At 36.0% G+C, this 13,096-nt stretch overlaps 1 protein-coding gene across 3 annotated transcripts in view; it reads left to right on the top strand.

Moving 5' to 3' along the window:
• The window catches only part of LOC131038933 (OVARIAN TUMOR DOMAIN-containing deubiquitinating enzyme 2), a 90,758-nt gene that overhangs the window by 42,185 nt on the left and 35,477 nt on the right, over window positions 1-13,096 (top strand). For all 3 annotated transcript variants that reach the window (XM_057971542.2, XM_057971541.2, XM_057971540.2), the window contains exon 3: window positions 11,047-11,155. In XM_057971542.2, coding sequence (XP_057827525.2) covers window positions 11,047-11,155 — 109 coding nt within the window. The remainder of the gene's footprint in view (window positions 1-11,046; window positions 11,156-13,096) is intronic.

Genomic DNA, 13,096 nt, shown 5'->3' with positions numbered 1-13,096 from the left:
TCTTGCCATTTTATTTGCCTTTGCTGCCACGTTTTTCAGTTTTTGACGTTTTTCAAAAACGTGGCTAGGGTTTGGTATTGCAGTTTGTGTTTACTTAAGAGCTATTCTTCTTCATTCAAAGATTGATTGCATATTTGAGAAGCATTTTCAGTTTCATTCAAGGTATGTTTTCCTTTCTTGTTTCATTTTATTATTTTCTTGTTTTCTTAGTTTTCCTTTCTAGTTGCATTTTTGTAAATATGTTCTTCTTCCCCCAAAAATCGGTTTTGTGAGAGAGATTTTCCCCTTGGTATGCAATTTTTGAATTGCATTGTTCTTCCCCTTTTTCTCTCTTTACGTGTATTCGGGATTTAAAAAATCCCGATTACAAGTTGGCTGGAAATTTTTGTTCTTCCTTTACGGTTAATGGATTTAACCATTTATGGTGGAAATTCCAAGTTGAAAAGATGTGAAATAACCCCCCCTTTCAAAATCAAGTTTTAAGAACCGGATTACATGTTGAAAAGTTCTTCCCATTTTCATGAAAATGACATTCCCGGATTTTCCCTTTTCTATCCATTCATGTTTCCCATATCCGTACTTTCCATTTCCGTCATTTTCCGCAAGTCAAATTCTCATTTTCCATCCATTTCTTCATTTGCAAATTTACAAGTGTACTTGCATTCAGGTTTTAAAACCCCGATTACATGTATGTTCTTTCTAACTTGTATACTTGCAAAAATTTCCCCAAGATCCGAAATTGGTCAAAGTCAAGATTTTCCCATCTCCATATATTTCCCCTCTTCCTCTCACAAAATCGTGAAGTTCAAGAATCGAAGTTTTTCCCATTTTGAAGAAGGAAGAATGTTATTTGCAGCTGACTATGATGTTGCCTTAACACTTTTAAGTCTTCATTCAAGTATTCCAGGTTTCCAATCAATGTCAGATTTGCCATCATCTCCGGTTCCAAAAAAGATGAAGTACAAGTTTGACAAGTATCAGAACGAGGTTGCACCTTCCCAAGTTTCTTCCCTTTTGGATGGTATCAGAGACACAGAAATAGGGCACGTGGATATGCCAGAGTTTGTCAAGAGGGTGGAAGATCCACAAGATAACAACATGCAACGGCTGTTGGACAGCCATATCCATCATGCATCTTCCTTCCCGGTGGCTGCCCTAGAACTTGAATTTGTTCTCGCCTGCGCCCATCATTTTGAGAAAGAGACAAGAGTCATAAAAAATGATGATGGTGAGGCAATAATTTGTCTTGATGCAGATATGATTGAGAAGGTTTTTCAGAATACCTCCCGCACCTGTTTACATGGAAATCTCCAAAGAAAGTGTAGCTGAAAGAAAGTGCAGCTGAGTATTACGTGAAGAGAGAAAAAGATTGTAAACGACATATCAATAGGTGGATCCAAGAGCCACGAGCCTCCTTCTCAAGGTGGGCTAAGTTGTACCGCTGCGATTTCAAATGGGAGATAGGAGACACCTAAGTCACTAGGTTCGAATTCGAATTCGAAGTTCGACAACTTTGAAATTCGAATGAAGTTCGATGAGGGAAAAATTCGAAATGTATAAAATTCGAATTAAGTTCGCCATATGTATAAATATGCCAAATATATTCCATAAAACAACCAATCTTTCATATGGGGATGGTTCCATATGAATTGCTAATAAGGTTTATTGTAAGTAACATCTTTATCTCATCTTATGAGAATAACAGAATCACCAAATACTGAAATACCTCACTGATTGGGTAATCAATTATCATCTTCAGCATTTTTTTTCTCATCCTAATTGAGGGTTCTAACAGACATAAATATCCTGAAGAAAGAACGGGTTAATGGGTTTTAATCAAAGAAAAGAAGATGTGTTTAAAAAATATTAACAGAAGAAGGAGGCCAAAAATTTATTTTAAAATTTTTTTTTTTTTTTTTGAAGTTCGGCGAATTTCGAACTTCAAGGATGAAATTCGGCCGAACCTGGTGACTTAGGGAGATACCATAACCCTTCTCAACAGGATAGTGGGCCTCGAGCATTCTAATGTCTTTGAGCCATGGATGTACCAGTTTATCATGTTCATAAGGCAGTCGTATCATATATCATGGGGAGAAGTCATCGATGATGCCTTGTGTGAACAACTTGTAGCAGTCCCTTCCACGATGACTTTTTACATGAACTCATATTTGGTATACTTGACAGCATCACTTAGACACTTTCCAGGTCTTTCTACCAAGGGTGATCGCTCACTTATACCAGTTTGGGAATATTATGATCAGTTACCTTTGAGACCTAGCAGACTGCATTTTAGAAGAGTCCAAGATGCATTCTTTGGATATTTCATGTGTCAGTTTGACAAAACTCTGAGGAACAAAAGAGTATCAGATGAGTCATGGGAAAGGGTGTGCGAATATGGATTTTTGTTTCTACAGTTCCCCACTTTCACCTATATGAGAATTGGATGCTATAGTGGTCAGCCATATATGCTTCCTAGATACTCGACTGACGGGATCATTCTTATGGAGTTGGGAAGACAGATCATGGCTGTCCACATTTTTCAGTCTGCTAAACACAAAGTTGGAATGGGATCTCTACAACAAACCCATTAAAAATTGGCCGGTATTCCCTTGTCACATTTGTAAAAGCTAAGGCCATGGAAACGGAAATGTAGGAAATTAAGCTCAAAAGGTTTAAACTTAGAGCTGATTTTGATTATAGGGGTATGAAGGAGAAGATCAAGAAATCCTTTGTGCATGTGCATCGCATTGAGGACATCTGGGTAGATCTCCGCACAGAGGTCGAGGTTCTAAAGATGGATTATTGTAGGCTCACTGTTGAGCAAATTGTTGATTTGAACGTGGTGGATATCCCACAAGGGATGATTGATGATGGGCATGTACTTGATCCTGAATATATTTCATGAAGGGTTGAGGAAGCTCCACTTCCTTTGATCCAATGGTCACACAAAGAGTGCATATCCATCCTTGAGAGATTTCAGCCTATCTTGGCTAACACCAACACATGGCTGGAAAATAATGCTGTTAGACTTATAAAAATCAAGGTTGGAAAAGAAGATGATTCTACGGGGCCTTTTGGATGTAAGTCTGAGATTCAGGTTGACAACAAGGAAGGTGCATCATCTTCGAGCACAAGGATCAAGTTGCGAGTAAATCGGGCAGTAGTGCTTCCTCCTGAGGAAACAACAGCTCGTGGAAAGGAAAAATCACGATTTCATGTTCAAATGGTTGATCCAGATAATCCAGAAGAGGGGCAACAATTTGATGATGCTCCCAAGTCTCCAGTTTCAAACTCGCCTCATGAGATCATTCCCCCAGTTTCCATTGAGACACCTCTTTCTCCTCCTGATTTGCTTGTGGATGAATCTCTTCAGAATGTCATTCCCATTTCAGCATACGAGCCACATCCTGATCATCAACAAGAGAGTGTGTTGGAAGTTCCTGAGGATATTCCTACTTGCATCCAGTTATCAGAAATTGATACTTAGGCTTCTGATTTTGAAGAATTTATGAGGCAATCTTCATGCTCATTGGTAACTGAGCAAACTGTGGTCGCTGTCCAAACAAATATTCCTCCCAGGATGACCACGGTGATTCAAACAGAAACTGCTTCTCCTTTGCCTATAGCTGCTACTGAAGGGGAGTTGATGACTTTGCCTCCATGGCTCAGCTCTTTTACTCCAAAAAGGAAGAAGCGAGAAATCTCACCTGATGCCTTTGATTATCAGCAACTAAAACAGTCCAGATCCAAAGTTGCTAAGAAGGCCAAGACTTTCTCCGGAGTAACTGTTGACAACAACAAGATGAAGGTAGCTGAAATTGTAGAACCCATTGTAAATAAGCCACTTGAAGAAATGTCAGTTGCTGATTATAAGGTTACAAGGATAGAGTTGGGCAAACAAATGCATGAGGTCATTAAACATGATGCTCAGTTTTCCGTAGCTTCGTTGGTACAAAGGTGTGATGAACTTCTAGCAAAGAAAGACAAGTTAGAAGAGGAAAACCGACAACTCATGGCAGTCGTTCATAAAATCACAAAACCTGCTACTAAAGGGAGTAACTCCATAGGTTCTTCTTGTTCCCAAGAATCAATTCGTGGAGTAAAAAGGGCTGCTCAGAAGGTACAAGCACTGGATTCCTGGGTTGATCAGCTTCACGATCTATGTGCACAGGTAATGAAAGACATTTTTCAGATGATGTCTAAGTTAGAGACCATTGAGGAGAAACTGGATCAGACTTTTGATACTTTCAAAAAGAATCTGGAAAGTGTTGAAGAAAGTTTGACAATCTGGCGTACTATGCCCCAACAACAGCTGAGTGTTTTACAGGAGCATGCCATCATCTCTTCCAGGGTCATGTACTTGGAATTTGAAGAGCTCCTGGAAAACAAGGCCCTTGTTCTTAAATCCCTCATTGAAGAGATCAGTGATGCAAAGAGATTCCGGGGTGAAGTTTTCCGAGACATTGTCTCACATTGTGAAAGGGCCTCTTGCAACATATTAAGTCAGGATGGAGAGCTGATTCCAGAAGAAGAAGTTCTTGCTGATTTACAGATGAGGATTCATAATGAATGGAGGAGCGAACAATTTTTGACCGCTTCAATTCAAATGTTGATGAAACACCAAGTCTTTTTGCATGAAATCCAGTCCGTCCTGGATAAAACAGCTCTGCGCTCCTTCGGTGTCATGATACTATCATGAAGACCATGGTTGTTGACAAGAACACCCATGAACCGGACACTGAGGAACTACAAATGATCATCCAAAAGTTTAAAGGATTCGTGTCTTTACGTGCTGCAACTTAAGTGTTTTTCAACACTTAGTTGTATTTTCCCACTTTTGTAATTTTTAGTTGTAGTTTTCCTTTCGACAAGTTACATGTAAAAGCATTTTTGTAAAATGCAAGTTAACTCATTACTTGCACTTTTGTAATTACATGTAAGGCAACTACAAGTTGTGTTCAATTAGGACTATAGTTGGAATAAGTCTTAGTTAGTTATTGAATAAGTCTTGGTGGTTGAGAGAATCTCTCAAGTTAGTTAGGATCCTCCCACCTTTTTCTCAAGGCTCCTCTTCTATAAATACTTGAGGGGTCTATTGTAATTTTTATCTTTTTGGAAAGCAAGCAAAAACTTTGCCAAATTTACAACAAAGAAGTCTTTGAGCTTTCATGTGTAAATTCAAGAATTGAAAGGAATAGAAGGAAATTGCTCAAGCTTTGAGTCTTTGTGCTACATACTTGAGTTTGTGTTCTATATTATCTTTCTTGCAAGTGTTTCTTAAAGAGCTTAATCACATTTGATTTGCAGTCTTTGTGTTGCAAGTATTTGAGGTTAATATAGATTAAAATAAATATTCTGTTGAGAGAAGCTGTAAGTCTTTGTGCTTTCACTTGTTCTTAAGAGAATTTAGGAGCAGATTTTGTAAGAAATAGTTGTGAGTCTTTGAGCTTATACTACTTCCCATTGTTTTAAGTAGAAAAGAATAAGATATTCCAGTCTTTGAGCTGTTATAATTTGTTCTTGATAGAAATAGTATAGAAAAGAGTAGATAGGACTTCATATAATCAAGTCTTTGAGCTTGATATTGCTTCCTGTCCCGAAGGAAGTGACGGAAGTCTTTGAGCTTTCAGGAAACTTCATTTCCTTTCTCTCATTTCATTTCGAAAGTTGTTACTGCTGTTTTATATCAAATTGCCATCACTTTTCTGTGAAGAGAAAAGGATATTGTCTTTCTTGAAAGAAGAAGAAAGATTGTTGTCCCATCCTATTTTATTTTCAAAGTTGTAGTTAGATAGGGGGAGCTTTCCCTTAATTAGGAGAGTTTTACTCACACGCTGTGGTTGAAACCACAATTTTGTATATTTCCCCAAGTGTACAAAATTTTCAACCAACAAATGTAGTTAATAGATTATGCCAAGTTGTTTATAAGTAAATGTGTTTAGCCGACAGTCTTAAGTATGTAGTAGTTGGTCAGCTATGTTATGTAATTGTGTTTTTTGTCTCCGATGAGTAGTTGTCACTTGGTAGTTCTTGACAGTTGGTAATCTTAATCAACTGTGGACTATTTATGTACTCATTTTGTGATGTCTCGGGGACTTGTTATCATTGTTGTACACATTGCATATTGAAGTGAATGATCTATCTTTTTGAAACTATCTTGTACTTGGTGTTATTATGTTCTGATATTCTATGTTCAGTAGATGATATTTCTGTTTACTTTGTATGCTAAATAATATTTCCGTATGAGAGTAAACACTACTTTTGTTTTGCATTTTTTAAAGTTCTATTTTTTTCCAATTTAAATCTTGATTTTTTCCCCAAAAGATTTTTGCTGCTAAGAAATTTGAAATCGCTAAAAAATGCTTTAAAATGTTTTAAAGTCAACCCTAACAACATGCGACTTTTATACACCATAAGAGAGCTTGACAATCTGCTATTTGCAGATCAAAATCTCTCATTTAGGGATGAGAGTGGTGTGGGGGCCCACAAAAGAACAATAAAATATTTTTTATAATTCATTTTGGCCCTTTTTAAAAAAAAAAATTGATGTCCCCAGCCATCTCAAGGATGACTAGCCATCTCCACAAAGTCCCCACATTTTTGGGACATCAAGGCCAATTTTTTTTTTTATTGGGGATAGTGAAGGGACGTTTCCTAGGCATTGCCACATCCTTGGTATAGGGACATGTCAAAATGTTGAGGACACATCCTTGGGGAATATTTATATTTTCCTATGTTATTTCCTTTGATTCACAAGTGCAAAATTGCTTTTTTCCCTAATAATGATGTCAAGTGACATCTTGATGAAATCTAACGGTTGTGCATTGAAACTATTGAGTGAAGCCTAAATGAAAATAGGGGTATGGTGTTGAGTGTTTGTCCTTTTAACTATAACATGTGAAGTGTTAACATCAAGGAAGGGACAATTGGGAGCACAAAAAATAAGGATAAGGTCCCATGGATGGGTCTAACTAATTATCTCCCAAGAACATGCAAACCTTTTTCAATTACTGGTCCTATAGAATTTTTAAAATTCCCTTCCGATAAGGAGTTTTAAATGGATGTGAGGAATTTTAGATGAGAAATTATAGAAACTACATATAAAATTAAATTGTCCATAATTAGGATTTATCAAAATTAATTTCATGCTAGCTGCCACATAGATATAAAAGTCCACAACGGTGAAAAATTTCAGTCCCACCTGCTCAACACCAACTAAAAATTTATGGCCACATATGTGGGGCTCCTAGTTTATGGGAAAGATACATTTTGATCCTAAAGTTGCATTTTTTTCAATTCCATGGGACTATCCGACCATCCACAAAATGAATATAGAATCCAAAGCCCCTTCAATTGTAGCACATCGTAAATCATTAGAAGTTCTAGATGATTTCTAGATACCAATAACATGTGTCAGTGAGAATATCATGAGTTGTATTAAGATGCTTGTTGTAATGCATCATTAGAAATTGAGACAAAGCTTCAGTCATCTATGCATGTACATATGTATTTTATTAATTAAAGGAAAACACATGAGAGGGAGATGCCTATATGCTGTTGTCCTCCACATTAATAGACAAAATGAAAAGTTACAACTTCTGCAGCTACCTTCAACATGCACAATACCCGCTCAAACAAAAGAAAAATGTTAATTATGCTAATGTCTAACAATAGATTAGATTCCAATGTTAGACTAAGCTAACTATAGGGTTGTCTGTAAATTAAGAGAAACATACCTCTATTGCAAGACAACAGAGTAAAGGAGATGTTACCTTAGGAGAACAACTAATGAATCCCCTGTGATTCAAACATATCTGATCAAAAACTCCAAAAAAGACCCCCTTTGATCAGTGAGATCTTTTTTGAAGAACATGAAGTTGGTGGCGGAGCTTCTTGAACTTGAGGCAATCAAGGGGCTTGGTGAAGATATCAGTTGTCTGATTGACAATAGGACAATAAAGAGGATCTTAATTTCAGTCTGATTGTCAATGCAAAAAAGAGTAGGAGCAAGTTGTGAATGATAATGATCATCAAGAATATGTCACATGAATACAACCTCATGAGAAGTATCCCAAGCTGCAAAGTATTTAGACTCTATGGAAGAATTAGCTTTTGTGTCCTATTCCTTACTACACAATTCAGTAGCAATTGAAAATTCATGTGTATAATATAACCTACAGTAGATACTCAACATCAACACAATCCCCATAGTCTACACCGAAGTGTCTGACAAGTCAGAAATTCTTGTTTTGACAATATTCAAGGCCCTGAATCTGTTATCTGAAGGTAAACAAAGTATACATTTGGCAGCATGTCAATGACTCTTCCCTGGTTCATGCATGAAGTGAGATAGAACCACAATTTCAAAAGAAATTTCAGGCCTTGTGGTCATCAAGTAGAGCAAACTCCGAGCCATCTATAGATAGTGCTATCAACAAAGGCACCATCATCATCCTTAGAAACAAAATGCACCATTGCCATCACCATTCTTAGAAAATGTCAAAATACCTTCCATGGGAGTAAAAGTAGGGTTAATGTATGTCATCTGACATCTATCTTGTATGCTTGAGATATACCTGTTCTACTCGTATGTAATTTACATATTCTGTCAAGTTTGTTTTTCCAGATGCAGGCTATGTTCAAATCTCGTCTAGTTTGCTTTGAATAGCTGTCTTTAGTGTCCTTTTAAAATGTTGGTATGAAAATGGAACAAAGCTTTTGAAGACATTTGTCAAGGCAGAAAGTCACTGTTGAAGAAATTTAGTAAGGTTTGATGGAGTATACACTTGATAATAGGGGTGTTGGAAATGTTGTCATTGATGTCAAGGTGAAAAAGCAAAATTGTTGATTGGTGCCTCTCTATATGGAAAATACATTTAAACTATATTTGGCTGACCTTGGAAAATACACTCAAAAGATGCATATATATATATATATATATATATATATAAAGGCACCTAAGTCCAGACAAGAATTTATTATTGCCCATATCCTATGGACAGCATTGATTGTTGTTAGAGGAACAGTGATTAATGTTTATGGAGCAGTAATTATATTTAAAATGGCAGAGTTTATATTTAAGAAGGCAACAAATATAAGTTAAGTGACAAGAAGGAATTTTAATAGAGATTTATATTAATGAAGATTGTGATGATATATATGAATATATTTTAAAGGCAGCGATTATTAAAAAGTCATATAAGACGAGTAATAAAAGACAAAAATCAGAAAAGGCAAAATTAGAGTAAGACAAAAAAAAGGCAGCAATCTTATATGTTTTAAAAGCAGCGATTAAGGAATGAAAAGGAAGCTTGGGAATAAGACAAAAGCATCCCACATAAAGACAGATTAAGTTAATCTTACATAAATGAAAAATTAAAAATGTGCAACCTTTGGGACAAGTCGTCCCTTTTTAAAAGAGATCACCTCCCTTCACAAAAGACACGATTGGGTATAAATGCAAGGAGATTTTTGACATAAAGGGATGATAGTTTTTTAAAGGCAATATCATATGAATTAAAGCAGCTCCAAAGAAGACAGAGAGCAGAATGGAACAGCAGGTATGAACTGATACATTTCCTTTTAAACAGCAGATATATAAGCAGTTTTGACAGGAAGATTATGCAGATATAGTGGAAAGTGAGAAATAAAGATATGTAAGACACCTACAGATCTGCATATTAGAAGAGGAGTTAATACATATATAGAAGAGAGGTTAATGCAAAGATATATGAAGAATATATGCAGATATACATGAGTAATATGTGCAGATCTTTATGAAGAATATATGCAAATCACAAAAAGGAGTAAAGGTAGAATTGAAGAGGAAGTAGAAGTGAAATAAATGATAATGAATTATACATATAGAAGGAAGATAAACTCAGGAGGAAGAGTGATATCAAATAGGAGATCGAATTGACTATCATCCATTGAAGATTTGGAAGTTGGTGCTTCCTAAAGGAGAGATTGGTGTCTCTCGCTAAGTTGGTGCTTAGTTATGGGGGTTGGTGGCTCCAGTAGGTTGGTGCCAACAAATTCAAGGGATTGGTGTCTCCCATGGGTTGGTGCCTACAAATTTTTAAGAAGAATTTATTTATAAGCAATATTGTGTTGTGGTTTTTTCTTGTAAGTGTTTCCACATAAATCATGTGTTCTACTTATGTTGTGTGATTGTTGCATCTTATGTTTTTGATATTGTGCAATTGATATGCTTATGGTATTGAGTTGAAAAAGTAAAGAATTATATAATACTGATTCATTTCCCCCATCCCCTCCCCTGCTAGTATCATGTGTTTCTTCAAGGGGAAAGGATTTGAGATTTCAAGCATCTAGTTTGCTTGTATTGTAGTCTGCTTCTATTGGTGAAATAGAGTTTCATTATAAAGAATTCAAGATCACCTTATTAGGAAGAGGAAATGTAGGAATGGGGAAGTTAGTTTTAAGTGAAAGGAAAAAAAAACTTTATGAAGGGTGAACTTGTGAGGAGGCGTTCAATTAGAAAATTTGCTAAGTATGGAGTGAAGGTGCGTGGCCACAAGTGTACATGTTTGTAAAGTAGGTGAAGTCCAATATGAAGTACTTATGATGGGATGCACCTGATAAATGATTTAAAATTTTGAAAAATCAGTCCCTGAGAAGTGTGCATTGTAAGAGTTGATACTTTCAAATTCAAAATGGATTCCTTAGTGTGAGGCACACACTTGAGTTAAGTCAAAACAGCCATCCCTTGCTGTCTCCAAAATTTGGATTTTTCTTTTGGTCTGTGAAACCCATCCGCTTATCCCCAAAACTTCAAAAAGCACTAATAAATAGAGGCAATACCTTCTACCTTTTCAATCATCTTACACATTGAGGCTCAAGCACACTAATTGTGTCTTGCATGTAACAAGATAACTTATTTAATAATGCTTTTGTAGTGCATTAACATTACTATAAACTACAGTTTATTTCAGCAATAATTTCAAGTGATTGTGATTGTTTCTTACATGTAGCTGGGTAATTTTTTTGTTATGGATTTTGTATTGCACTAATATGACTGAATCTCAGGTAATTGCAGCAACAGTTGCAAGTGATACTGAGAATTATAATGAAGCATTTTTGGCAAAGAGTAACGAAGAGTATTGTGCTTGGATTCTTGAGCCAAAGAATTGGGGAGGTATGTAGTTATTGTCCATTAATTTATTTTTTCCTCCAAATTATACACAAATATGATCAACATAAGTAGATTAGATCATTTTCAATGTTATGTAATGAATATTACAACATATCAATTTAAAATCATTATTGACTAGTACCATAAGTCTACTTGTTGAGTAAAATTGTGAGGAATATAATACCGCAGTATATATTTAATCTTCGTAAATGTCAAATGACAAATCGGGATTACATTGGTGAGCATTGAGAATCCAAAATGCCTAATGTTGTTGCAAAAATAAAATATGTAAAACAAGCTCAAGCTGCCTATTAGTATCAATATTGGTTCCCCTATGAAACTTTGCCTAAGGTCATGTTGGTCACCTTAGATCAAGTTATTCTTGTCATTTTATTAGGATCCACTGAGTTCTCCCCCTAATGAGTTATTAAGTTGCTTGATTGCAGTCTAACTTTTAACTAACAGATCTTGCAGTTTGTCCAAGCTCAAGCTATTCCAACTAAAAGATGAAGAGGTTTCATGATTAATGATGACTTTACAGTGGAATGAAGAGATGAGGATCACAAAGTAGGGTCTAGAAATGACCAAGTTGATGAATGGGACTGTTTCTACTGCTCTTTAAGTGACAATGACAATGCCAACACAAGGCAGCAAGCAGCAAATGACAAGGATAAATGAAGGGAGCAGAACAAGGGCAATGGCTTCAGATTTCAGCAAGTTGCCAAGGAAGACATGCTTGACAAAAAGGAAACTGAGAATCAATGAAATGGCACACCTTTTTAGTGGCTTGGCCAGTCAAAAGCTTCTGTCAAAGTGGCTGGAATAACCCAAAACTATGGCAATAAAGAAGAATGTCATCGTGTCACTTTTACAAGGGCAGAGCCAATAAAAAATGGTGATCGGTGGTGGCATGTCACTAATGAAGCCAAAACATGGACAAAAATCACAATTATGGAGTGGCAAACCAAGCTGGAAACTCCACCAATCAGGGGCAAAGGAGTTAGCAAGGTGTGCCTAGAGCTAAACACATGAATTTTGTAGTTTTCCAACGGTGCAGCCAGTAAAATAAGCACTGAAAGTGGCAAACAAGTGTAAAAATGTGACCAGCATGATAGGTAACAGGACACAAGTGAATATTTCAGTTTTCCAGTGGCAAGGTTGGCAGAGAGGTGCCTTCAAGTGGCAATTTATGATGGAAAATGTGATCAACATATGAGTGAAGGAAAACATAAAGAAAAACTGCACAGCTTGCTTGACAATGCCAAGAAAAACCCATAATTCAAGTGGCAAAGTCATCATGAAATTGTGCATGGAAGAAGAAGCAAACTGTTGATATAGTGCTATTATCGAGCTGGTGAACCAACAATAAAGTGCATTAAAACATGGCAGACATTTTAGTGATCTCTGCGAAACATATAAAGGGGAGTTTTAATCATTGTTCCACGGCTGTTGGGGACGGGGAGACGCGGGGGACGTGGGGATGGGCTTCGGGGACGGGGGGACTTTGGCCTGGAGGGGGGAAACGCGTTTCCGTGGAACACTGGTTTTAATAGCAATTTGGCACGCTTTAATTTAATTATGCCAAAGGCGTATTATATTCACATATGGATGTATGGATGTAACAATGTCCATCACAAAATAGTAGTTAATGTTCTTAATTACTATATATTATTGTTATTTTATTGTTATTTTTTAATTTAATATTGTTTTTATTACAAAATTACTATGTTAATGTTCTTAATAAATATATATAAAAACAAAAATATATTTATACTTTGTTTTAAATATATAATATAATATAATAGTAGATTAGAAATAATATTATTAATAATGGGGATTGAAAGTGTCCCTAATAAAATCCACTTTCTTTTTTGAAGGATAAGGAATAGAAATATAAAAATATAATAATAATAATTTGGAACTAAAAACTTTTTTGCATTTGTA

The sequence above is a fragment of the Cryptomeria japonica genome, chromosome 3, assembly GCF_030272615.1.
Source record: "Cryptomeria japonica chromosome 3, Sugi_1.0, whole genome shotgun sequence".
NCBI lineage: Eukaryota > Viridiplantae > Streptophyta > Pinopsida > Cupressales > Cupressaceae > Cryptomeria > Cryptomeria japonica.
The sequence above is the reverse complement of the archived record's forward strand: the minus strand, read 5'-3'. Positions and strand labels throughout refer to the sequence as shown.